At 55.5% G+C, this 24,408-nt stretch overlaps 8 protein-coding genes across 8 annotated transcripts in view; 5 read left to right on the forward strand and 3 right to left on the reverse strand.

Annotated features, from left to right (window-relative positions):
• The window catches only part of MONBRDRAFT_22646 (uncharacterized protein), a gene marked incomplete at both ends in the record, with an annotated part of 1,910 nt that extends 1,329 nt beyond the window's left edge, over positions 1 to 581 (reverse strand). The window contains one exon of the mRNA XM_001743187.1: positions 141 to 581. Coding sequence (XP_001743239.1) covers positions 141 to 581 — 441 coding nt within the window. The remainder of the gene's footprint in view (positions 1 to 140) is intronic.
• A 1,314-nt stretch (positions 582 to 1,895) lies between these two features.
• Positions 1,896 to 3,325, forward strand: MONBRDRAFT_5505 (uncharacterized protein; the record flags this gene model as incomplete). The annotated part of the gene is made up of 2 exons (XM_001742868.1): positions 1,896 to 1,921; positions 2,017 to 3,325. The coding sequence occupies 2 exons, from the start codon at positions 1,896 to 1,898 to the stop codon at positions 3,323 to 3,325; spliced, it is 1,335 nt and encodes a 444-aa protein (XP_001742920.1).
• Positions 3,326 to 3,706: 381 nt separating this feature from the next.
• MONBRDRAFT_31085 (uncharacterized protein) lies at positions 3,707 to 5,939 on the reverse strand. The gene is made up of 2 exons (XM_001743188.1): positions 5,827 to 5,939; positions 3,707 to 5,717 (listed from the first exon to the last, which is right to left on the reverse strand). The coding sequence occupies exons 1-2, from the start codon at positions 5,854 to 5,856 to the stop codon at positions 3,810 to 3,812; spliced, it is 1,938 nt and encodes a 645-aa protein (XP_001743240.1). The 5' UTR covers positions 5,857 to 5,939; the 3' UTR covers positions 3,707 to 3,809.
• A 5,182-nt stretch (positions 5,940 to 11,121) lies between these two features.
• MONBRDRAFT_22651 (uncharacterized protein) lies at positions 11,122 to 15,369 on the forward strand (the record flags this gene model as incomplete). Its single annotated transcript, XM_001742869.1, has 14 exons — positions 11,122 to 11,175; positions 11,320 to 11,570; positions 12,011 to 12,383; positions 12,744 to 12,826; positions 12,924 to 13,010; positions 13,103 to 13,220; positions 13,316 to 13,448; positions 13,546 to 13,988; positions 14,060 to 14,138; positions 14,216 to 14,382; positions 14,499 to 14,553; positions 14,664 to 14,698; positions 14,922 to 15,060; positions 15,149 to 15,369. 14 exons carry the CDS (start codon positions 11,122 to 11,124, stop codon positions 15,367 to 15,369), a joined length of 2,238 nt encoding a protein of 745 aa, XP_001742921.1.
• Positions 15,370 to 15,815: 446 nt separating this feature from the next.
• On the reverse strand, positions 15,816 to 18,038 carry MONBRDRAFT_22652 (uncharacterized protein; the record flags this gene model as incomplete). The annotated part of the gene is made up of 8 exons (XM_001743189.1): positions 15,816 to 15,896; positions 15,993 to 16,137; positions 16,226 to 16,337; positions 16,439 to 16,987; positions 17,075 to 17,471; positions 17,573 to 17,664; positions 17,759 to 17,861; positions 17,964 to 18,038. 8 exons carry the CDS (start codon positions 18,036 to 18,038, stop codon positions 15,816 to 15,818), a joined length of 1,554 nt encoding a protein of 517 aa, XP_001743241.1.
• A 338-nt stretch (positions 18,039 to 18,376) lies between these two features.
• Positions 18,377 to 19,765, forward strand: MONBRDRAFT_31087 (uncharacterized protein). Its single transcript, XM_001742870.1, has 6 exons — positions 18,377 to 18,695; positions 18,813 to 18,827; positions 18,927 to 19,053; positions 19,162 to 19,252; positions 19,333 to 19,389; positions 19,468 to 19,765. The coding sequence occupies exons 1-6, from the start codon at positions 18,539 to 18,541 to the stop codon at positions 19,543 to 19,545; spliced, it is 525 nt and encodes a 174-aa protein (XP_001742922.1). The 5' UTR covers positions 18,377 to 18,538; the 3' UTR covers positions 19,546 to 19,765.
• A 412-nt stretch (positions 19,766 to 20,177) lies between these two features.
• MONBRDRAFT_35758 (uncharacterized protein) lies at positions 20,178 to 22,024 on the forward strand. Its single transcript, XM_001742871.1, has 7 exons — positions 20,178 to 20,192; positions 20,757 to 20,906; positions 21,008 to 21,072; positions 21,207 to 21,315; positions 21,422 to 21,488; positions 21,655 to 21,702; positions 21,812 to 22,024. Exons 2-7 carry the CDS (start codon positions 20,800 to 20,802, stop codon positions 21,854 to 21,856), a joined length of 441 nt encoding a protein of 146 aa, XP_001742923.1. The 5' UTR covers positions 20,178 to 20,192; positions 20,757 to 20,799; the 3' UTR covers positions 21,857 to 22,024.
• A 1,094-nt stretch (positions 22,025 to 23,118) lies between these two features.
• Positions 23,119 to 23,814, forward strand: MONBRDRAFT_17439 (uncharacterized protein; the record flags this gene model as incomplete). Its single annotated transcript, XM_001742872.1, has 1 exon — positions 23,119 to 23,814. One exon carries the CDS (start codon positions 23,119 to 23,121, stop codon positions 23,812 to 23,814), a length of 696 nt encoding a protein of 231 aa, XP_001742924.1.
• Positions 23,815 to 24,408: the final 594 nt, after the last annotated feature.

Consider the following 24,408-nt stretch of genomic DNA (forward strand, 5'->3'; position numbering starts at 1 on the left):
GCACTTCCTTTTTTAGCCCCCCCCCCCCCCCCCCCCCCAATCATGCTGGGTCCACGCGTTACTCCAACGTGAATGGGCGGGGTGTGGCTTTCTGCTTTCGATTCGTGCGGCACATAATGTGATGACATCTCAAGGCTTACTTCTATTTTCAAGTCTCCGCTGACGTAAACGAGCTCGTTAAAAACTTTCAGACTCTCTGCCGTCAGGAGTGGACAGAAACTCAGGCTGACGTTGCCGAAGAGATGCGTCACATTTGAGGGCACACTCTCGAGCTGACAGCCGACCGTGCCTGTGTAGCTCACAGGCATGGCTGTAGAAGCGGCTACGGTGCTGGGCGCCGTCGTTGTTGTTCTTGGCACGTTGCCAGCACACTTTTGGCGCAGCTCAGTGAGCTCTCGAAGCACGTCGACCCCATTCAGCAGCAGGCGGCGTGTATGTCCATCCGCTGATGATGAGGTATTGATGAAAAGGTTGCCATCCAAATCGACGCCGATGATGGGCTCGTCATGTTCGAGCGCGGCGTGGACCACTGCCAGGCCCATGACCACAAGTAAACCGCCTGTGACGCAACGCCACCTCATGGTGGCGTTGCGCATCAATCGACCAATGGATGCCCGTGGCCCTCAGGAAACCGTCATGCTTGGCCAGCAACCCCTTGCGTTCAAGAAAAAAAAAAAAAATAGGGGCTGTTACAGACAGCACTTTATGTCTGACAATCGCGCTGGCCCGACAACTTTAGTCGGTGACCTTTAAGAGCGAGAAAAAAATAGAGGGCCAACAGCACCATGTATTCCCATCTGGTCACCCACGATAGTACTAGCATGGCCCAACATGGCTTAACTGCGGCGATCAGACGAGAGCCGGTGTATTCCATGTGGTATGACCGTTGGCAACAATTGCCTAGCAAAGTTAAGATATAAAGGTCATTCTAATGTGCGCCCCAGCGCTGGCACCTTGAACCCACACCGAACCAGTTCATGAAGGTGTGACGTCACCCTTTCTTTTGGAAAAAGAGACAGGAACGCACTTTGTCTTATCCACACACCTAAAAGTGATACAACATGATGCGATGGCAGTGCGCCAACGGCAACGTTTGAAACGCTTATGGTTTCTAGTGACGAAAACACCAAAATGTGACGCCCAACGTTTTCCTCATAATGAGCCAGCCCACATCTGTCCATCTGCTTTCGTCTCTGAATGGCTGAGTATCCACCACGCAGGTCTCTTGTTTCACATGACATGTTTCACACGACTGTTTCGGGCAGATCGTTCACTCTCTGAGACATTCTTTGGTTCAATTCACATCTCTGACGCAGCAGTCCTATTTTAACACGCCTTGGTTTGGGATCACATAGCAAGACTGGCAGGCATGTTGCCAACCCGCGTGCCCAGCGTTCAGTGCCGTGCGGTGCCGTTCATCCCCACCAACCACAGCAGCATGCCAACACGCGCGATTGCATCTTCCCCCTCATCTGGCTTGCTCATGACACACGCCCTGTGCACGCGCCCCCTTCTCGCCCATCTGGCCTCACCCCCCCCCCGCGTGACACTCCCCAACCCGCGAGCGCTTCGTTCCTATTTTCTTCCCCACTCTGTGTGTGGATGCCCCAGCCTCTTTGCCGGGACCACTGGATCTTCCTTGACCCAGCTCGCCCAAGCCCGATCATTGGTTTTGGTTGCTGAACAGGGAGCCATTCCACCCACGGTTGCTTTCACACACATGTATTTACACATGCGCACAGATCGACAGACGCAGGCCCAAGTCACGTTCACAGACACAAACACAGTGGGAGGGCTTCCGGGTCCATTCACGACTCACGCACGACGCAGGGTGTGCATGTGTACGGATCCCAATCGCTCAAGCACGCACGGTCTGTTGCTTGTGAGCCGACAAGATGATGGCCCCCACTCAACGCTCAAGGTTGGTCCTAGCCTGTGACCTTGTTCGACCTTGCCTCATCTCTTCAGATTCCTCGCTCAACTCTCCGCCACTGCGCGCGCTTCACGCCTGCACAGAAGTCCACCGCGGACATGGAGCGAGCGGTCCACCCGCTTCTTCCGGCTGTGGGTGCTCGCCGTCGTGCTCACCCTGGGAGCCAGCATCTTCGTCATGTCCCAAGGTGGAATGTTCGACTTTCGCGAAACCGTCGAATGGGTCCGCCTCCAGGTCGATCGGGCCGTTTGCACGCCAGCCAAGCGAACTCCTGCTGATCTGAGTGCGATTGATCTCGGCCCTCAAAATTGCACGCACATCCCCTTGCCGCCTCACATGCGCGTCCCCCGCATGTTTGTGGCCGACGAGGCCTTTGCCACCACCATGAACGGCCTGACTTGTCGCGAATGCGACGAACTTCCCGTGTACGACCAGATCCGTCGCAACCTAACGGGCACTCTTGTCAACCGAGTGGAGGATGCGGAATTCATTGTCCTTCCCTTTCCAGCCGAGTGCCACGACAGTTGCCGCTTCAACCGCCAGATTGACTTTCGCCGCGCCGTGGACGCCATGCAGCCGCTGCTGGACCGCAACCCCCGCGCCAAGCTGGTGACCGTGAGCCGACGGCCTTTCCCCGAGCGCACCAACTTCCGCACGCCCATGCGTGACCTCCTTGCCAACAACCCCAACATCATGTTTCTTTCGCCAGAAATTAAGAATCTCCAGTCCCGCGAGCTCAGATCCGGTGCCGCCAAGTTCTCCTTCCTCAACCACGTCATCCTACCCCAGTTCCCCGTGGACTTTACCGTTTTTGATGCCCCCTTTGCCCCAGACTGGGACCGACCCTATCGCTTCTGCTTCCAAGGCACACTCCTCAATGCTGAGCGCACCATGGTCACGGATGCGCTTCGCCAGCGCAATGATAGCTATGTGCTGTCAACATGTCGCTCCGATCGCGCCGACTTTGCCGCCACCACCTTTAGCTCCGGGGACTCGGCTACGCTCTACTCACAATGCCAGTTCTGCCCCACGCCCCGTGGTGACTCCAACTGCGATACACGCTTCTTCGATGCCATGCGCGTCGGCTGCATTCCCATTGTGACCAATGCCATGCGCGCCACACCCTACATCCGCCATGTGGACTATGCCACCTGGTCTTTGGCTTATCTGCGTGACACCAACGCCAAGCGCTTTGCACAGTACCTTGATACCTTGGCCGACCAGTCTCCGGAGAGTATTCATCATCAGCGCTTGCGCATGCGCGAGGCTGCCCTTCAAATTACCCACGCCGAGTGTAACGGCGCGCCCGGTCTCCACTATGCGCTTGCCAGTCTCATTGAAGATCGGTCTGGCCTCGAGGACCTCTGGGGTCACAGCTTTCAAAACATGTAGCTTAACGCTGAACATCCACTCCCCATATCGAAACGCTGCTATGCAGCTGGCGCCGACTCTTGTCTTTATTTTTATTTGTTTTTTTCCTTTCTTGCCTACCATTGTGTCCATCTCGTCCCTGCTTGGGCGCATCTGAACCCTCTGTGAGGGATTGCCCATTCGTATGGAATGAAAATTCACATGATAAATTCACATGATATCATTATTTTCCATTGCGAGTGTGTGTCAGGCACCTCCCATGCGGCCCATTGCCGATGGGCGACATCCGCCACATCGCCGATCGGCGGCATCCGCCAGTACCCGGAACAACTTCAGAGCCTGTGTCCTCCCAGTGGCAATCACAAGTGAACGAATGACATGATTGAGACACATGAACTGATTGAGCATGGAGATCAATTCAAAGCGCATGTCGAATATTCACATTTCTTTACTATCAGAAAACACCTCACACACACACACTGGTTCACATGTACAACTATTCAGCTTAGTCAACCTCCTCGATGGTGGGGCCCTGGTTGCCAGAGGCATCACCAGCAGGAGCACCGCCGGGCATATCGCCGGGCATGCCACCGGCACCCTCGGGCATGCCACCAGCTTGATAGAGCTTGCTGACAATGGGAGAGCAGACACCCTCGAGCTCCTTCTGCTGGTGCTCAAACTCCTCCTTCTCGGCCGACTGGTTGGCGTCGAGCCAGGCGAGGACTTCGCTGCACTTGTCCGTGACAGTCTTTTGCTCTTCCTCAGAAACCTTGCCCTTGACCTTGTCATCGTCAAAGGTAGACTTCATGTTGTAGGCGTACGACTCGAGGGCGTTCTTGGCGGCAATCTTCTCCTTGACAGCCTCATCCTCGTTCTTGTACTTCTCGGCCTCGGCCACCATGCGTTCAATGTCGTCGGCAGAGAGACGGCCCTTGTCATTGGTGATGGTGATCTTGTTGCTCTTGCCAGTCGACTTGTCGGCGGCCGAGACGTTTAGGATACCGTTGGCGTCAATGTCAAAGGTGACCTCAATCTGGGGCACACCACGGGGCGCGGGGGGAATGCCCGAGAGCTCAAACTTGCCCAGCATGTTGTTGTCTTTGGTCATGGCACGCTCGCCCTCGTAGACCTGGATGAGCACACCAGGCTGGTTGTCCGAGTAGGTGGTGAACGTCTGCGTCTGCTTGGTGGGGATGGTGGTGTTGCGCTTGATAAGGGCGGTCATGACACCACCGGCGGTCTCCAGACCCATGGAGAGGGGGGCAACGTCGAGCAGGAGCAGGTCCTGAACGGCCTCCGACTTGTCACCGGAGAGGATGGCGGCCTGAACGGCGGCACCGTAGGCAACGGCCTCATCGGGGTTGATGCTCTTGTTCAGCTCCTTGCCGTTGAAAAAGTCCTGGAGCAGCTTCTGGACCTTGGGGATACGCGTGGAGCCGCCAACAAGAACAACCTCGTTGATGCTGGACTTGTCCAACTTGGCGTCGCGCAGGGCCTTCTCAACGGGGTCAAGAGTGCCGCGGAAGAGATCGGCGCACAGATCTTCGAAGCGGGCACGGGTGATGCTGGTGTAAAAGTCAATGCCCTCGAAGAGGGAATCAATCTCGACGTTGGCCTGGGCCGAGGCGGAGAGGGTGCGCTTGGCGCGCTCGCAAGCGGTGCGCAGCCGACGGAGGGCGCGCTTGTTGGAGGTGATGTCCTTCTTGTGCTTACGCTTGAACTCGGTCACAAAGTGGTTGACGAGACGGTTGTCAAAATCCTCGCCACCCAAGTGGGTGTCACCGGCGGTCGACTTGACCTCGAAGATGCCATCATCGATGGAGAGGACGGACACATCAAAGGTACCACCACCCAGGTCAAAGATGAGCACGTGGTTCTCACCCTGGCTCTTCTTGTCGAGACCGTAGGCAATGGCGGCGGCGGTGGGCTCGTTGATGATACGGAGCACGTTGAGGCCAGCGATGGTACCGGCATCCTTGGTGGCCTGGCGCTGGCTGTCGTTGAAGTAAGCGGGGACGGTGACGACGGCGTCCTTGACCTCGGTACCGAGGTAGGCCTCGGCAATCTCGCGCATCTTGACGAGGACCATGGAGCTAATCTCCTCAGGGAAGAACTGCTTGGTCTCACCCTTGTACTCAACCTCGAGCTTGGGGCGAGAGTCGACGTTGATGACGTTGAAGGGCCAGTGCTTCATATCGCTCTGGACGGCGGCGTCATCGAACTTGCGGCCGATAAGGCGCTTGGCATCGAAGATGGTGTTGGTGGGGTTCATGGCCACCTGGTTCTTGGCGGCGTCACCAATGAGGCGCTCAGAGTCGGTAAAGGCGACATAGCTGGGCGTGGTGCGGTTGCCCTGGTCGTTGGCGATAATCTCGACCTTGCCGTGCTGGAACACGCCAACGCACGAGTAAGTCTATAAATTCGAACAAGTGTGAAAGGTGAGAACACACGTATTAAACAAGCATCGGACGCGCGGGAGGAACTGTCCAACGCGCAGCTGAAGCGTCAACATTCCGACGTACCGTGCCAAGATCAATACCGATGGCGGGCATGGTGATGGTGTTGTAAGAAACAGTAACAGATGGTCTGGTACAGTGGTCAGCTAAAACAGCTTGTGAAATAATAGTCTTGAATGCTTTTGGATTGCTCTCTGGCAGTCGATGTTAGAAAATGCCACTCGCCGTCCAGCCCGAAGCACTCATACCCGCAGCCAAGCGGTCCATTCCTCCGTGCAATTGGACTCTGACTCACATGTCAGTCACTCTTGACGATCATGGACGTCACCAGACGGTTCGATGGTCAGTGTCGAAGACTCCAGCTTGTGTCAGGCACTTTTGATGTGTGAAACCGTGAATCAACCTCTGCTGGCGTGATCATCTCGATCCTTCTCTCTGCCCTATGCTTGATTTGCTGTTGCTTCCAGAACCCCAAGGAGAACGCTCTCTCTGTTTTTGGAACATCATCTGGCCACCTCTCTCGACGCTGACTTCGTCATCGGACTCCAGCATCTTCGAGAACAAGCCAGAATAATGTGTGCATAAATTACACTTTACCAAATGATTGTCAGATGATCTTGATGGCGATGATGTAGTTCCAGCTCGAACGTTACATCTTGGGGTGAGGAGGTTCGGCATGCTGAGCCCTTCCAGACGACTTAAGCTTGCCCCAGGCAAGTGGTCAGGCCGGCCAGTTGACTGGTTGTAAAATAATCGCCGTAGGCTCGGCCCATCTGACCACGAAGGAGCACACATCTGCGTCAGAGGCGGAGCAAGCGTGGTCCATCTCCCCCCGCCCGCCCCATACACCTCCCCCGCTTGCATACCTGTTCTGCGAACGTTGATGACGCTTGACCCTCCAGCCACAGGCAGACCTATGGTTGCAAATACAAGCGTCAGTCATGATTGTGAGCTCAAGTTTGACGCTTAAAGTCACCGCCCGCCTACTCTCCCCACGACAAACGATCAACACTTGCGGGTGCAGGCGCAGAAGCGCAGAGGTCTCGCCAGGCGCTGGCCTCGGCTGAATATGCCGAGCATTGGAGTTGCCATTGCGTTGTGTTGGCTTCTGCCTCGCCCTGACCGACCATCCAGAGGCAAGATGAGCGCGCCGTCAGGAGCGCATCGCCAGCACCAGTATTGGGCCGCATCACACCAACCGGCATCAGGGCTTGAGGGAGTGGAAGACCAACAATTGGTGCTGCAGGTTGGTGGTGAGCCCACCAAGTGGGAAACCCGTCCCAGCTCTGCTTGGGCAGCAACACGCGCACTGCGTGCGCGCTGAAAGGGTCAAGCGTTAGAACAACGTGGCACCAGCCAAGCGCTGACGGAAGCACGTGAGCATCTTACCTGAGTACAGCCAGCCAAGAGCGCGCGGTAGCTGCGTCCACCTCCATTAACCGGAGCCAAGTGCTGGAGCTCAACTGCTGTTCGGGACAAGAATTGTGCTGTAGGCTTGGCAATAGCAAATCAAGCGCATGGGGCACAGGCAGGTTGGACGAGATCTCGGCACATGGGTCGAACTGCGTCAGCCATGGCAGCCAGTTGGTCCCCCGCGGCGCCAGCAACGTCAAATTCTGCAGGCGTGGGGCACCTGCCGTGTTCTTGACACGGAGAATGCCAGCTTCTGAACGCTCTTGCTTGGCCCAGTCGTGGATTGTGCCGTTCCTACCAACCAGAGCAAGCCTGAGTTTAAATTGCCGCCTGCCACTGCAGACATGGCTACACGGTAGCTTGTCAGACATCCAACTCACGCCTGCAACTCGGCGTGGGCCGCTACCTGCGCCCGTGTGCGGAAGACGGCCTCTGCAGCCACCCGCGCAATGAGTTGGTTCGCTTTGACAAAGTCACTCTGGCCACACCGTACGGGCTGCAGGGCAGAACGTACTCGTGTACTGCCAGTAGTTGTGCTTTTGCTGTTGCACATGCTCCTGTTGCCAATCCTGCTTGGACCCAACACGCACTTGCTGGAATGAGACAGCATGTCACACGGCTAACGACAGACTGGTTGACAAGCCACAGCTACGGAATGACTTACGCGCCCGGCGCCAATAAACTCTTCGGCGCTGTCAGTGCGGTGGCCCAAGTGACGGGTAAGACCAAACGTGCCCACGTTGGCATTGTAGCCCAGTTGCGCAGCAATTTGCTTGAGCTGTTTGATGAGGCCCGTGCCCCTACCAAATTGGCGACCGTGGCGTATGTTACATAAGATACACCGCCAGGGGACCCTAACCCTCACCAGACAAGTAGCTCATGGCTTGAAACTAGATCGAAACCCAATGGCGCCCCCCATTTCCCTGCTCGGACCACACGCACCAATAACCCATGCCCGTGATGTAATCGGCGTAATGAAGACAAGGCAGCCAAGCGCGTGGCAGGACAAAGCAATCGTGGCCGGGATGGTCTGCAGTCTTGGGCCAACTGAACACGTCGGTCACGTCCCAGGTCCTGATTGAGACTGACCCATGTGCTGAAAAACATGACAATCCAAGGGACCGGGAGATAGCCATGAGCTGTCGTTACTATGAATCGCACGTGAAAGACAAGGGCCGACAGGCCTCCTTTTTAAATAACCAAAAAAGCCATACCGGCCACCACAAGATCGCGGCGAAAGTTGTCGATCAGTTGGATGTTGTAGTTGACAATTTTGCGTTGAAGCTGGAGGTAAAAGTCACGACGCACGATAATGTCGTAGTTGGTGTAGACAAAGTGCGAGTGACGACCAAAGTGATACCCTAAAACACACCAGGGGCCCGGCAAAAGTCCAGAGTGGGGAGGGGCGTAAGCCAGCCAGCCTGTCTCGCCCACCCATTCAAACGTGAAATGCGGATCGGATGCAGGAGTGAGTCAACAAACCGGCGAGCCACAGGTCGGCCACCATGGGACCATAGACGGGCTTTTCTCCCTTGCCCAAGCCGCCCCAGCGCTGGTGAACGGCGCAAAAGCCAGTGCGCCAGGGGCAGAGGATGGGTAAGGAGCGCACAAAATCTACCGCAGCGCAAAAAAATACCCATGCGTTAATGTGCACGGAACACGTGTCGTCTTAGCCAGAGACAGTCACAGATGTGCCGACTGCATAACGGTTGGCGGGCTCACACACAAATAAAGGGCTCACCGGGTAGGCTAACGTTTTCGTGGGTAAACGTGAGGGCTAGGATTTCAACGCGAATCCCGGCTTCAGCCGCGGCCGCGCGAGCCTCGCCCAGCGCCTGCAAGGTCCACCGGTATTGCTCGTCCGACTACATCCAGCGTCAAGTCCACCAAACAGCGGGAATGAAGCCAACTGTGCAATGATGAATCGCGGGCTGCTTGAAGCAACATCACCGCAACAACTGGCATACCGTCTGAAAGGGATTGATAACGTGGGTGAACGAAACTTCGGGTCCAGCCGCGCGATGCAAAAGGTCTATCCTCACCAATGAGCACATGCATAACTTGGCATATCAGTGCGATTGGACGGGAGAAGATACGGCGAGCTGAAACACAAAATTGTGAGCCACACGAATGACGCACCAGCTTGTGCGGAGCAGGTGGGAGTGAGGGTCAGAGACGCGTTGGGGGTGAATTTAAAGCATTGGCCCAGGGTTTCAATGCTTTCTGGCGCGGGAATCCCAAGGACAGGCCGCTGGGGTAGCACGGGTTTGTCGTATAGACTGGCATTGCAGCTGGCAGGCAAGGGCTGAAGGTCCAGCTCCACCTACCACCCCAAGCATCGCCATTGAGGAGCAGCCATGGACAGCAACAAAGGGCAACAACAACAACAACAACAACAACAACAACAACAACAACAGCAACAACAACAGCAGCAACAACAGCAACACCGGCAGGGGGCACGCGTGGTTGCAGCGGCAGTGCAGACTCACGGGAATGGCCATGGGAGAATTGGAGTTTCGTTTGTTGACTTGTATTTTCACTGTTGCGGTTTTTTGCACGCGAGCCCCATCTTTGGTCGCCGGCAAGCTCACGGTAGTGCTGGCGCGAGTAGAGGCTCGTAGTCCTACTGATTGTGCTGCGGTCGACTGAGCAAGCGACAGCGTGGCAAGAGCCAGTGGTGTGCCCCGTTTTTCATGCTTGTACGGCTGGTTTCGTGCCAATTCAGCCACAACATGAGTTTTCTGCCCCAAGGTCATGCTCTGGGAACGGGCGAGGCCGTGGGACAGACCTGAATTTTGGGTACGATGGGTGGTGGCTGCGTGGTAGCTGGAAAGAAGTGTCCCACAATGAGGTAGCCGGCAAGAGCAGCCACAAGTAGCTGCAGCGCAAAGCCCACCCCGAGGCGGGTGGCGCGCCCAGCTCCGCCCATGGGCGATGGCGGTCGGGCGACGAGTTTGAGACGAAACACTCTTATGTGCCAGCAAGGTGTGATACTTGCTTGGACCTATCCATGTGTGGTTGTTCACCTTTGCTGGGCGGTTTCGCCCGGTGCTTTGAACTATTGAGGGTCGGGGCATCTGCTGTAAATTTGACTGATCAGAAAGTCAGCGCCACAAAAAAAAAAATGGCCCGATCATGTGCATGCATGCAAGGTACCCTATTCAAGATGAAGATAACCTGATTGCCTTATGAGTTAGTAGATGAAGCACCTTCAATAGTTTATGTCGATTTCGTACAGAAGCAACAGATATGCAAGCCAACTTCATAAGAGTTGTTGTGGCATTTACTCCAGTTGAAGCAGATGATCAGCCAAGCGAACGCGCGGTCTCGCTCGTGCTCGCGTTTGCTTGACGACTGCACGGCGTGATCATCATCACCATCCCGTCCCCTTGCTCTCTCAAGTCAAGCGCCTCATCACCCTCACCCCCACCCCCTTCAAGGACGCTTCTTGGCAGCCGGGACCCCTGCCGCCTGCGGTTTCGTCGGTCACTCTTGTGATTTTTTATCTTTTGAAACCACGAACCTTTCTCAAGCCGACTTCAAGCGTCTTCAAGTATGTCCGCTTCATTGTTGTGTGTTTGCCTTGGTCCTGTTGTGGTTCGTCCGCCCGCCATGACCCTTCTTGTGACGCACGCGCGCTCGCGAATGTGCAGCTGGCTGCCAAGGGGGCCGCGCCACATCTGCAGCTCTCATTCTGGCTTGACGTCTTTTTTATTTGACATCCTTCGCAGCCACTTATTTTGCACAAACCTCTGAGCTATTGTTGTTGTTGTTGCTGTTGGTGCTGGCAGCCGATCTTCATTTCGACCCTTGCCCACCGGTGCACTCTTTGCTTGCTCGCAACGCGTTGGCGGGCACCCTTTACAAGTTTCCGGGTGTTGATCATCACACGCCCTCTGGTGCCGAACGTGAACAGCTGGCATGGCGACGGTGGTACATCCAGGCACCATGCCCAGTTCCGAGGATGACGCACACGGCCCCCGCTACCCAGCCATGGATCTGGTATGTCCAGGCAACCCGAGCACTGGGGTCCGATCGAGACGAGTCGGTTTGCTCAGCCCAGGAATCTTTGCTGCCACCAACTCATTCTTGCCGTTGACCTGCCCCGCGCCCCACGATGGTTGTGTGTTTCATCTCGTCTTGCAGTGGCGGGCCCTGTTGGACCTGGTGTCACAGGATCTGTTTCCCGCGAGCAAGCGCAAGGCGCGGCGCTTTGACAGTGGTGCCAACATCATTTCTGCCGTCCAACACCTGATTGCAACGCGTGGCGCTCGCCCCGAGGCAACACGCGAAGATGCGCAACGCGTTACCGGCTTGCTGTTGCTGTCCAACACCATCACGCCGCAGAAGAAGCACCCCCGGGACTCAACCGTGGTGGCTGATAGCCCCAAGGCCAAGTATGAGCTGCAACCCACAGAAGCCCACCGTGGCCTCCTTCCCATCAGTCCAAGCGCCTCGCCTTGAGCTCCAGTCGCTTGGTTGTCATTCTCGCGACTGCCCAGTCTAAGTTATTTCGTCGCCTCGTTATCTGATGTGCTTGGGGCTACTCGCGGAGCCGAATAGCCGGCCCCCGTCCCCGCCATGGCTGAGCCACGGCGTCGTGCAGTTGTTGCCGCCAAAAGTAGTCGACCTCTTGGCAAGAGCCGTGAAACGAGGATCAGACCAATATTGCCGTCCCGCCCGCGGTCTCCAATGGGCTTGTTTGACACCTGGTCGCCTTGCCTTGAGGCGTGCGCACGAGCTGTATTCAGGCTTCAAATTGAGAAAATCGTTCTTGGAACCCCGATCTCCTGTCCGCGGCACATTCAAAGCCAACCTCGCCAGTCGGTCACTTCAGCGTGTTGATCACCTCTTTTACATCTTTCCATCTCGTCCCCTTCGCCAATCTCTCTTCATTAACATGTAAACCTCATCTTTCTCTGTATCGACGTCTCCTCCTCTCTTCTCTCTCTCTCTCTCTCTCTCTCTCTCTCTCTCTCTCTCTCTCTCTCTCTCTCTCTCTCTCTCTCTCTCTCTCTCTCTCTCTCTCTCTCTCTCTCTCTCTCTCTCTCTCTCTCTCTCCCTCTCTCTCTCTGTCTCTCTCTGTCTCTCTGTCTCTCTCTCTCTCTCTGTCTCTCTCTGTCTCTCTCTGTCTCTCTGTCTCTCTCTGTCTCTGTCTCTCTCTCTCTCTCTCTCGCTTTCTCTCTCTCTCTGTTCTGACATTTTTCCTCGTGCGCTTTCATCTCCCCTCATTTTTAAAAAAAAAAGCGCTACTCTTGTTGAATTGTCCGGCAGCTCGACGTTGCGTCGCACCTCCTCAACTCCCCCCTCCACCCGCTTCCCGCCGCCCGTCGCACACACACACACACACACACACACACAGTCGCATAGATTGCATGGTTGGCCGTCAACTTGGACCCTTTGGCAGATCCAGGAAGAGGATTGAGAGACACGATGCTGCTGGTGCAGCTTCCTGGCTGGAACCTGGTCCTACTCGCCCCATCAAATCAAGGCGGCGTTGAGCTGGCTTGAGGGTTCGAGCGCTGATCAAGCCCTTCAACTCTCCTTGGCTGAGTCTGCCCTCCATTCAGGCTCGCTTGGTGCTGGCTGCATTCTTTGCTCGCCGCCCTATCATGGCAGAGGAACCGTTGCAACTCAGCGGCTGGCTCGAAAAGTTTGTTGCCGCAAAGTCCCATTGTTGGACGTGCTGCTCATGCCCGGCATGTCGTGACTCACGCCTCTTCTGCTCCGACTCTTTTGCCCGCTGGCAGGAGTCCGCCGCTTGATAAGGCTGGATCCTTGCTCAAGGGTTTCAAACGCCGTTGGTTCTACCTAGACAGTATTCTGACCGAGCTCCGGTATGCCGTCATGCCGCTCCCCCTTGCGCAAACTCGCTAGGCCTGTCCCACCTCCAAATCCATTCTGGGTCTCATGCTGACGCTTTGCGCAGCTATTATGCCTCGGAAGACCCCTCCACCGTGCCCAAGGGGAGCATTGACCTCGGCACTGTCGTAACCATCAACCCGTTTCAAACCTGGCCTGGAAAGAAGCAGTCGCGCCACGCCAACGTAAGCTTCGCCTTGACCCCACCCCGGCAAGGGTGTCGTTCGGTGGCCATAGGGCACCACATTTTCAATGCCGGCACGCTCGCCACTTTCTTCAGGTCTTCACCATCGAGACCACGACACGCACCTTCTACCTCAGTGCCCCTACCCTTGACCTGATGCGCACCTGGGTCGCCACGTTGCGCTTGGCCGCGCGAACCGCCATCATCAAGCATGCCACGCCTGACGATCGTGAGCTCCCCTTCTTGTTGCTCCCTTTGACTTGTTCGCTTGCGGACACGGCGCCTCACTCCCACACCTTGGTGCTCGCTGGCCGGACATTGCACAGAACCTCTGTTGGAGGCAGCACAGCATGGGCGATTGACAATCAACTTGGCGCTCATGCACGACACCCTGCGTTCGCAAGTTGTCAGAGCCTCACCCACGACCACAGCGCACAACATTCTGCAAGACCTTGTCGTTCAAGACGACCTCTTTGCCGTCGAGCTTCAAGAGTTGGTTTTGCCATGTCTCGTTTCTCCCATTAATTACCTGCGAGTCGCTGACGTCTGCCTGTCGCGTCCTGCTCGCGCCCGACGCCGCCCCGGTCCCGCACTTTCAACTAGGCTTTGCCTCATGCTCATTGACCAGCGCCGCGTGGACGTGCGTGCTCTGGCCCAGGATGATCGACCCTTGATTCTGCAGCAGTGCGAGCCCTCCGCCCGTCTGTACCTCAACAAGCGAGGCAACATTGCCAACACCCTGAGTCTATTGGAAAGCAAAGAAAAAGACGTATGATGGCCGACGCATGCCTTGTGAGTGTCCCTGTGAAGCCAGCTCTGACCAATCTCGCATCCGCGTAGATGCGCTTGAGTGAGAATCAACAAAGCTCGGAATACACTGTACGATATCTTGGCAGTGTTGCCATGCCAGCCGGCACAGGTACGCACTACAAGCAGACGAGCCCAACGACACCCACTCTGAGCGCTCAGCTTTTGATCTTTTGATCAGTACGATAGCTCAGCCTCACGGTTCGCGAATGTGCAATGCAGACGAACAACACTACATGTCCGCCTACGATACCCTACGAAAAAAGTTGGAGCCGATCAACTCGGACTTGGTGTGTGTCCTGGAGGATGCGGCCGCCAAGTTCTACAACAACCGCGGTGATGGTCAACGCCGGACGGTGCGTGGTGTGACCGTTGCCAGCTCGGCCGGCCCAAGACCTGTCTTGGCCATATCTCATGTTATGTACGGGGTTATCGTTACTTGGCGTTTGCTGTGTTTTTACACGTGCCGCAGTTGATTTGGGAAGCTGGATTTGCCAACATGCTAGCCTGCCGAAGCCACAAGCGAGGTATGTGCCCCCCTTGTGCCACTGCCGCCAATTCAGAACCACAAAACTCACACCTTTCGCATGTCCGCTCCTTCACCTCCGTGATGCGGCGCCTTGCTTGTCATACATAGCCATGGTCATTGCGATCGCCCCTTCCAACTCAGCGGTCAGTTCACCTCACCCCTTCCTCGCCTGAAAACATGGCGAGATCCCGACTCAATGGCGATTTGCCGATGGCTTACAACCCTGCGCCTAGATGGTCAAGGTGCACGCATTTCGCTGTCCTTCAACAACCTCAGTAAGCCTCTTCCACTCCCCTCTTTTTTTTTTTTTTTTTTTTTCTTTCGCTCAGCTTGGACTGCAAACTTACGTGCAACCCGCGCCATTAGGCTGCCACGTTGTCGTACGTCATTACTCAGCAACACAAGGCTGTCAGTGACTCAATCCAGCGTGCCAAATCACGACGCGCCAGGGTCAAGCGTCAAAGTGTGCGCGTGAACAAGAGTCTCAAGTTACAAGTAGCCGACGGTGCGTTTGAGTTCTTGCCCCTCGCACCCCGGCTGGAGCTCTGCCTGTTCACCTGGATGCATGTACCACTTTGCGTGTCGTTTCGCAGTCCCAACCGCGGGGGTAGTGCTTGGTGATACGGCGCTGACCTATGACGAAGACTTGGCACTTTTATTGGCAGCGGCGGGCTTGTCTTGGCCCCAGGGTGGATGGGCTGAGCTCGAGGCCGGCTTGGACGAGCTGGAGGCCAAGTATACGGTGCGGCTAGATCGAGCCGATACCCTATACGGCGATGGTCCTCAGGGTGAGAGTGGATCGACAGATATCTAGTGTTGGCGATTGGATCTGAACGACCCCGCGGCTGGCTTCTGGTCTATCTGGTCGCTCGTTCGAGCAGCACCAAAAAAAAGTCCGTGCTGCCATGAAAGCGGGGGACTCATTCTGACCAGCACGCTGTATTCATACGGCAATGGACTTGCGAGCGGATGTGCGTAAAAGACCACGGTGGTAGTTGGCACGATTTCAGCGACTGCGTCGCCCCAACTTGTTTGAAACAAGCAGCATGATAGTCATCATCAGAATTGAGTCGAGTGTTTCATCCCGCGATGTCAGCCGACGACTGGTGTTTTATGCGGCATGCTATTCATATCAGGCAGAGAGTCAGGGTCTGATTTTGCTGTTTGCTTACGGCGTAATTCAAATTTGTCGCACCAGGCCAAGCCGCGGCTGTTTGCAGTTTGTGGAGAAGGATGAGTAAGCGGTGCGATGTTCTACTGTCACTTGAGATCCACACCAAAGCTGTAATCGTTGCGTGACATGTCTGAGGCAAGCGTGAAGTCTGAAGTATAGGCAGAGCCCTATATGACGGCGACGCGACATTGGGCACACACAATATTATTGAGCGGGATCCACCGACACAGGATGGTGCGTGAGTCGATGCAGGCAAGGCGTACCAGACTAAAGCCACTGCCATTGTTCTCGCTATTCAAACCGTCACTACCGAGGCCGTTGGAGAGGTTGGAGAGGGCGGAAAACTGGCCCATGCTCTCCTCGGGAATGCTGGATACGGCACTGAGCGCACTCTCGTTGTTCATGCTCCTGCGAGACGGCGGCAAGCATGGCGTGAAAGTAGAAGGTGTGAGCGCAGCCGTGCTGCACAAAATTGGTGCGCGCGGCAAGCACATACGGTGGCTCAAAATCATCTTCGTAGGCAAGGGCTGCCGAGCCTGGGGCCCGGTCAGGTTGGGACAAAGCTTGCGAACGGGGCGACGTGTGACTGCTGCTTTTTGGTGAAGCTTCTGCACCAAGAAGAGACACACACCTCTCACAGTGAGAACATGCTGCAGAGTCTATACAGACTGCAGAGTCTATACAGACTGGCAAAAGACATGAGTCATACCTTGACTACTTCTTCGGGCCTGAAACTCGGCCAGGCGGCGATCGATATCGGCCAAGCGCTGACGATCGGCCTCAAACTGGTCTTGGTCGTAGCCTGGGCCCCCACTAGCAGAATTTGCGTGAGAGCCGACGGGCGAGCCACCACTGACGGGAGTGCGGTCAGTGGAGGGACGGCGAGGCTCGTTTGTTGGTGTGCGATTATCGTCGCGAAGACTAGGCGAGGCAACTGAGGGTGTTTGAGAGCCAAAGTCTGGGGCCTGGAAAGAACCGGAAAGGGAGTTGTTGGTATCCAAAATCTCAGAAAGCGGTTCCGACAGGGGTTCGCTAGCCACCACGGAGGCCCCCGAGGCTGGTGACCCTTGCGAGCCAAACGAGCCGCGTGCCTGGGCCTTATCAGCCATGCCACTGTGCTGTGGTGCCGATGCATTGTGGGTGGGTGGGGATCCAGGCGCCGGGCTCTGCTTTATTTTTTCGCTAAAGTCCTCGTCATCGCTCGCCTGCGTGAGAAAAGTGGCATTGGCGGCGGAGGCAGCATTGATTGTCGTCATGCCTAGACCATGGCGAGCACAAACACAGCGGCAGTGAGGACTCGGAGAGAAACACGCAGCATCTGCTGGTGCGCGATGCGGTAACGCACTCAGTTGCAACTGTTCCTCCGGTTCTGGCTCACTCAGGGGCCCGGCCGGATCCAAGCTGGAGCGGGCTGAACGCGGTGGGCTGAGTGAGTTGTGAGTTAGGCTGGGGCGGGGCGCTGGTTCGGGCCGAGACATGGAGGTGTTGCTGGCAGATGTGTTCGAAGGGCCACCAGGGCTGTGCAATCCCTGGGGCCGCGGCGCCGGTTCGGGGCGCTCGGCAGGCTGAGACGCGCGTCGGCTGGAAGTGCCCAGTAATGCGGAAGAAGCGGCAATGGCCTGAACACGGTCCACAGAAGTTCCTTGCTCGGCCTTTGAGGCAAGCAATCCAACCAATAAAGGCATTTGATTCTGAGCGGTCACGCCGCCGAGCGCCGTGGAAAGCTCGGCGCGAGGTAGCATCTATTCATTCGGCGTCAAAACCCCCACGAAAATGAGCTCTGTGAAGAGACGGACGTGGTCTTTCGAAGGCACTTTTGAAAAAAAAAAACAGGGACACGGACTTGAACGTTTGTTTCTGCGACTAGGACTTTGGCCGTTGCGTCCAGCTGCAGGGCGACCAGGGCTTCGTGAATGAGCGATAGCACATGATGACCTGCGTCGCCAACAAGAACAATGTCACATATGCTTGAGGTGAGAAGGGCGCGGGGGGGCTAGAACAGCATGGTGTATCAGACGCAGCAGCTAACCGGGATCTTCACGTTGGAGGTCATTGAGCTTCTCTTGAGCTGGGGTCGTGGGTAGCTTTTTGTTGAGTTTCAGCCGACCAAAAATCGCTGCGCGCAGCTCAGCCTAACATTTGGCGATGACGATTGTGAGCAAAGCAAGACCGCAAATCTCCAAATATGCGACAGCATTTTGACCACAGAGTCAAGATCCAAGCCAGGCGCCAACCTGAGTGCGCGCCAGAAGGCCGCTCGTCTCAAGCTCGGTGCGTAAGGACGCCTGCAGTTCCTCCAGAGCTCCCATGATCATCCAATAAAGACGCGCGCTTGACGATCGCGGTACCGCGTCCTGCTCCTCTCCACAGCTGTTGTACACCCTCTCGCGGCTCGCCCAGCCACGATAGACTCCCCAACAGCCGCCCGCCACGCCCTTTCAACGCCACAGCAGCACCAAGGCCTCTGTTACACACCCTCAGCGACGAGGTCCACCAGGGAGGGCTGCCGTTTGGAACAAGCCGCGATCAACTGTCCGCTCCTTCGTGTGTGAGAGAGGAAAAAAGGAAAAAAAACGGTTTTTCAAGTCTCCTCGAAAAGAAAGCTCACTGTTTTCGTCAACTGTAGCTGGCTCATTTCTCGAGTTATCGCGCATCTGACTCGAGTTCAAACGGCAGCGCGGGGGGTCTCGAGTGGCGGATGTGCAGAGATTTGGGGGGTGGTTAGTTGAGGATTTTTATCTGTGGGCTGGGGTGCTGGACTGGCGATCCGCGTTGAAGCTTGCAGAGGGCCAGGTGGGCCAGCTCGAGTATGGAAGCAGCGGGGAAGGGGCGCGCCGGTGGCGGCGGAGCGGAGGGGTCTAAGCGCGCCAAGGGAGGTAGCGCTGGTACACCACGCAAGACTGGAGCAAAGTCTGGTGCCAAGGGTGATGGTAGCAAAGCCACGAGTCGCTCCCCAGCAAAAAAAGGTGAGTCTCGCTGCTGTTACACCATTGCCACCGACGTGCTGCCTGTTTGTGGTCTGTCGAATGGCCTGACTTCCAACTGCCCCTGAACCCGCTTTTCGCGGCATCTTGATTCCATAGGCGACAAGCGCCGAGGTGAGATCATTTTGGTTGTGATGCAGTGGGTGCATTGCGTCGACGGATGAATGGACCTTGGCTGACACACGGTGTCTGGTGCGACACCTCCCCATCTAGATGGCCCTCCGAATAGGGGCAAGCGCCCACCTCCCCGCCCAGTGGCGCGCCCAGAGGACATTTACATTGGACGCAATTCGCCCTTTGCAGCACAGCTGCAACGAGCTCGCCAGCTGCTCATGAGCGGGTGGGTGGTATCTTACCAGGCTGTACACCCATGCACTCAAGCATGGTGGTGATGGATACGCGTGTTGTGCTCTTATTCCCTTGCCTGTCGCATCGCTTGCTGAGACAGGGAGAGCCGTGTGGTCCTACATGGCCTGAATGCTGCCATCAACCGCTGCATCAATTTGGCTCTGCAGCTACACCGTGAATTCGGGGGCGAGGTACGATGCTACGGCTTGCGACCACGGATGTCCAGCGTTGTTGCTCACCGCTACCCACGGCTCGCTTGAACCGATTACAGATGACCGTGGCCACGGATACAGTCGCGCTCGTGGATGATCTCCCCCCGGATGACCCGGTGCGTCGTGACGTGCCGACTAGAACCGCTGCACCATTCATTTTCCAGTCTCATCGCCTGGTTGGCCTGGTGTCATAGTTTGCCCTCCCCAAGACAGCTCAGCGACCTGTTTCTGCGGTTCACATCACGCTAGTGCGCGGGCAACGTGCTGCCTGAACACCCCAAAGGCCTCTTTCTTTCTTCTTTTTCTTGTTTTTCTTGGTGGCTTTGGCTCCCCATCGAGCCGTGTTCACCGCCGCCAACCGCGCTTCTGCCTCAAAGCGTGGACTCTTGGTTTCTGTTCACTTTTCTTTATTCTTTCTTTGCCCTCCCACCTCTGGCTGTGCCACGAATTCATTGATCCGGAAGGGGGCTGTGCCCCAGTCCCGGTCCAATCGTCCCCCACCCCTGGTTTTCCCGCCGCCGCCTTCCCCGTGTTTCCGAGATGCCACCACATCATCCCCATTCCAGATGTGCGAAGGCAGTGACAGCAACCCTTTCCTTTCGGGAATTTGTCATCTTTTTTCGTGTCATCATCATGAAGACGTGGAGCGGAAAAACCACACAGGAATTTGTATGTGTTTCAACAAGAAAAAGCAAGCCCAAGCCTATACAGACTTATCGCTCGCCCGCTTCCCATTCACTCAAAGCCCAAAAATTAATGTCGACAGTTACACCTGGTAGCAAAAATGTCTCCGCCCACCTCTTCCCTTTCGCCTTTGTGCACACAGTCACCACTGGCCCCTCCCCCCTCTTTGCATTCTTTTTGTTCTTTTTGTTCTTTTTGTTGTGTTTTCCTGTTGTTGTGAGTAAGTCGTCAGTCAGTCAGTGCTTCCCTCTCCTTCCCCTCTGTTGCCCTTTGGGCCGCAAATGGCAGCCGGGGTCTGATGTCTTGCCTGGGATCCGAAATCTGCCCTGGTTTCTTGCGCGTGGCATCTCTGTCTGGGATGGGCAGTTATGTACCTGTCAAGGTCCTAAAGGGCACGTTGGTGTGGTGCAGCGTTGCGTTGACTCGAGTTGTGCGGGCTGTTGGTCAGCCTCAAGTTGTTGGCCTTGACTTGCTGTGAAGACGGGCTGCCTCTTGATCTGATCAGCACAGTTCCAACACCTGGCCGCAATATCAGCTTGTCGTCGTTTCCGTGCCTCGTCGTTTTCTTGTTGTGGGGGAGGGGGTTGATGATGTGCTTGTGACTGCGTGGTTGTGCTTGGCTCGGCGGGTCTGTTCATCGCTTGGTTTTTTTGCGAGCGGTGATGGATGGACCTCTTGCCACTTGCCTTCTGGCCTCCATTATTCATGGCATCAGACGATGGCGGGTCTCTTGTTGATTTGGGACTGCTTTCTCAGCACGCATGACTCACACGTTCTTGTTTGGGCCGCTCTTGTGTAGTTTTCATCTTCTCTTTTTCTTTCTCCCTGCACTGACCGCTACAATGGCGTACTCCATGGCTATGGTTGAGAACTTCAAGGAGGCCTTCTCCCTCTTTGACAAGGACAACAAGTCTGTCATTGACGTTGCCAACCTTGGCCGTGTCATGCGGTGAGCTGCGGCTGCTTTCCAAGTTGTTTTTATTTGTTGTTGTGGTTTTTTTTTTTTTTTTTGGTTTTTTTGACTCATGGACCCTGTTCCGTTTTTTGCAGTGCCATTGGCCTCGAGCCCTCGGATGATGAGCTCAAGAACATGATCACTGAGGTTGATGGCTCTGGTGCGTTGTTGAGAACCAATGGAGATATCACAAGGCCTTTCTTTGACTGCTTTTCTGATATCCGCCTAGAGGGCTTTCCATCGCTCCTCCACTCATTTTGGTTCCCGCACACTTTGGCTTGATCGTGTATGCAGGCAAGAACGCTGTCGACTTTGCCGAGTTCATGAAGATGATGTCCAAGAACGGCACTGAGACCGCCAAGGAGGTCAAGGAGACTTTTGCCCTCTTCAACAAGAGTGGCAGGTATGTGGTTTAGCACGCCATCTGATTTTATATCGCTTATGGTTTCTTGCCATGCCTGCCGCCTATGCCTCATGCACGTGCCCTCCCGCGTTGCTCTTCATTGCAGCGGCTCCATCTCCAAGTCGGAGCTGCAGGAGATCATGTCCGCGCTCGGCGAGAAGTTCGACGACAAGGTTTGTCCTCCATTGCATGCCTTATTTTTGTTGTTGTTGTTCTGTGTGTGAAAGAGAGAGGGGGTGTCTGTGTCTGTGTCTGTGCTTGTGTGTGTTTCGTCCATCCAGCCCGCAGTGCCGCTGTGATGGCAAATCAGCTCATCTTGACCCGAATGACGTCCCATAGGATCTGGATGACATGATCAGCTCGATCGACAAGTCGGGCTCCGGCGCAGTCAGTACCGAGCTTTCTCCTGCATACCTACCTGTATCTGATTGTGTTGGCCATCGAGTTCGGGCTTCTCACATTTGCCTATCATTGTTGCTCTGGTTGTGTTTTACAGGTCAGCTTTGCGGACTTTGAGGCATGCATTGTCGGCGAGGAATAAACTTCGCTTTAGTGTATTCCGCGTTGTTCGTGTTCGTACAAAGGTCTTTTCCGCGTTGCTTTCCATTTCGTTTGTGTCTCATGTCCTCTTTGAAGATATCACCTCTATCCGTCTCCCTTTTCAAACAACAAAAAAATGGTCAAAAACATGAAATTCATTAACAGCAGCACCTGTCTCCTATTTCATGCCTTCCCGGCGCCCCCATCTACCACCAGGTGGTCAAACAGGCTTCCCAACTACAAAAGGCGAGCGCTCATTTTATCGCGCGCTCTCCCTCTCTCTCTCTCTCAAACTCTCTCTAAATCTCTCTCTCTCTCTCTCTAAATCTCTCTCTCTCTCTCTCTAAATCTCTCTCTCTCTCTCTAAATCTCTCTCTCTTTCTCTCTCTCTCTCTCTCTCTCTCTCTCTCTCTCTCTCTCTCTCTCTCTCTCTCTCTCTCTCTCTCTCTCTCTCTCTCTCTCTTCAAAATCTCTCTCTCTCTCTCTCTCTCTCTCTCTCTCTCTCTCTCTCTCTCTCTCTCTCTCTCTATCTCGAAATCTCTCTCTCTTTCTCTCTCTTTCTCTCTCTCTCTTTCTCTCTCTAAATCTCTCTCTCCTCCTTTTTATGTTTCACTTTTTTTTTTTTTTTCTCGTTTTTCAGTGGATTTTGTTGTCGGTGCGGTCTTTGTCGGGGCTTGAACCTGCGAATCATCAAGCCACCTGTCTGCTCGCACGGGTGCTGTGCATTTGCGTTGAGAACCGTTGTCATGAGTGCCGAGATTTCGGGTCGGCAGTCGCTGCTGCAGATGGCGCGCGATAATCAATTGCCCATGCCCGAGGCCGCTCCCGAGCTTGCTGCTTCGCTGAGCGCTGAGCAGCAGGAGCGCCTGGAAAACGCCTTTCGCTTCATGGCCACCACCTCGATGCACTATGGCAAGGAGGCCACGGTGCGTACAGCCGCCATGTCACTTTTGCAATGCGCATACGTGACCAGAACGGTGGGGTAGGGAAATTCTGAAGCACCAAGCCAACATCGAGCACCTCACCTCACCCCACGTTTTACGGTTTTCATTGTGGCAGGGCAACCTGAATCCTGCATCAATGCCTGGTCCTGGCCCCATGAACATGGGTGCACCTGGTATGATGGGACCTGGTATGCGGGGTCCAGGCATGCGACCAGGCATGATGATGCCCGGCATGGGCGCGCCTGGCATGGTTCCGCCGATGGGGACTCCTGGCATGGGTGCACCTGGAATGGGCATGCCCGGCATGAGTACAGTGGGCATGACTCCGGAACAACACGAGCGTGCCCAGCGCCTCAAAGCCGTTCAACTTTTGGGCCGCGTCTATGTCGGTGGCATCCCGTTTGACGCTGGTGAACAGGAGATTGCCGAGGCTTTTCGCCCCTTTGGCGCCATTCAACAGTGTGCTTTCACCTATGACCAAGCGCTCAACAAGCACAAGGGCTTTTGCTTCGTCGAGTACGATGCACCCGAGGCTGCCCTGCTGGCCCTAGAGCAGATGACTAGCTATAACATCAAGGGTCGCACCCTCAAAATCGGCCGCCCCAACAATGCACCCCAGGCCCTGCCGTATCTGGAAACCCTGGCGGCCAAGGCGGCCGAGGCCCATCGCATCTACGTGTCCTCCATTCATCCCGACCTGGGTGAGCTCGAGATTAAGAGTGTGTTCGAATCCTTTGGGCCCGTCACGCGCGTCATTCTGGCACCCGGCGCCGAGGGCAAGGGCAACCATCGTGGCTACGGATGGGTCGACTTTGAGGAGCAAAAGTCCGTGCCCGATGCCATCAAGAGCATGAACCTCTTTGACCTTGGTGGCCAATTTCTCCGTGTTTCCATTGGCATCAGGTTTGATACACGACCTCGGATGTCTCCCTCGCGCCCTCTCGCTTTTTTGTATGGCGTTTGGGACACATCCTCCTCATGCGCCGCCTGTTTCATCTTTTTTACCTTGGTGTAGCGAGCCAGAAGAAGTGTTCGAAATTGCCGACATTTTCAACAACACCAAGCAGCCAGCTGCCTTGCCTCGTACGCCACTCCCCTGTTGCTCCGTGGTACGCGGCTTCAATTTCGGAAGCACCTCGCCCTCACTCTTTGCTTAAATTTTTGGGCCGTAGCGCAACTGGCTGCCCAACAAGCCGCGGCGCGTCAAGCTGCCACCGCAGTCCTCACTAAAGTGGGGGCCGTTGCCCCACCGGTACGCACGCAGCCTATTTTTTTGCAAACCATGAGCTGTCATCAGAATATTCGGGATTGTTGTCACAGCGCCGTATTTGTGGTTGTGTTTTTCTTGTGCTCACTGGGTGATGAACAGAGCGCTGCCCCTCAGAATGGCACTCCCGAAGCCAATGGGGCTGCAACAGAGGCGACGACAGCTACTGCTCAAGCAGGTTCGAGCACATCTTCCCGATCAGTCATTCTGATTAACTTTATCATGCTGATATTCTTGTTTTGTGTGGACTTGTTTCGTCAACCAACCCCTTGCAGAGAGTGCCAACTTGGATGAGGTCACGTTGACGGCCGAGGAACGTCAGAAGCTCATGCAGGCACGCCA

The sequence above is a fragment of the Monosiga brevicollis genome, genomic scaffold (assembly GCF_000002865.3).
Source record: "Monosiga brevicollis MX1 MONBRscaffold_3 genomic scaffold, whole genome shotgun sequence".
In the NCBI taxonomy this organism is placed as follows: domain Eukaryota; class Choanoflagellata; order Craspedida; family Salpingoecidae; genus Monosiga; species Monosiga brevicollis.

Coding starts and splice junctions, on each gene's coding strand:
- MONBRDRAFT_31085 (XM_001743188.1), bottom strand. CDS start 5,856: ATGCCCGCCATCGGTATTGATCTTGGCACG. Junction 5,718..5,826: donor TCGGTATTGATCTTGGCACG/GTACGTCGGAAT, acceptor TCGAATTTATAG/ACTTACTCGTGCGTTGGCGT.
- MONBRDRAFT_35758 (XM_001742871.1), top strand. CDS start 20,800: ATGGCGTACTCCATGGCTATGGTTGAGAACTTCAAGGAGGCCTTCTCC. Junction 21,489..21,654: donor GCGAGAAGTTCGACGACAAG/GTTTGTCCTCCA, acceptor GACGTCCCATAG/GATCTGGATGACATGATCAG. Junction 21,703..21,811: donor ACAAGTCGGGCTCCGGCGCA/GTCAGTACCGAG, acceptor TGTGTTTTACAG/GTCAGCTTTGCGGACTTTGA.
- MONBRDRAFT_31087 (XM_001742870.1), top strand. CDS start 18,539: ATGGAAGCAGCGGGGAAGGGGCGCGCCGGTGGCGGCGGAGCGGAGGGG. Junction 19,054..19,161: donor CGCCAGCTGCTCATGAGCGG/GTGGGTGGTATC, acceptor TTGCTGAGACAG/GGAGAGCCGTGTGGTCCTAC. Junction 19,390..19,467: donor ATCTCCCCCCGGATGACCCG/GTGCGTCGTGAC, acceptor CTGGTGTCATAG/TTTGCCCTCCCCAAGACAGC.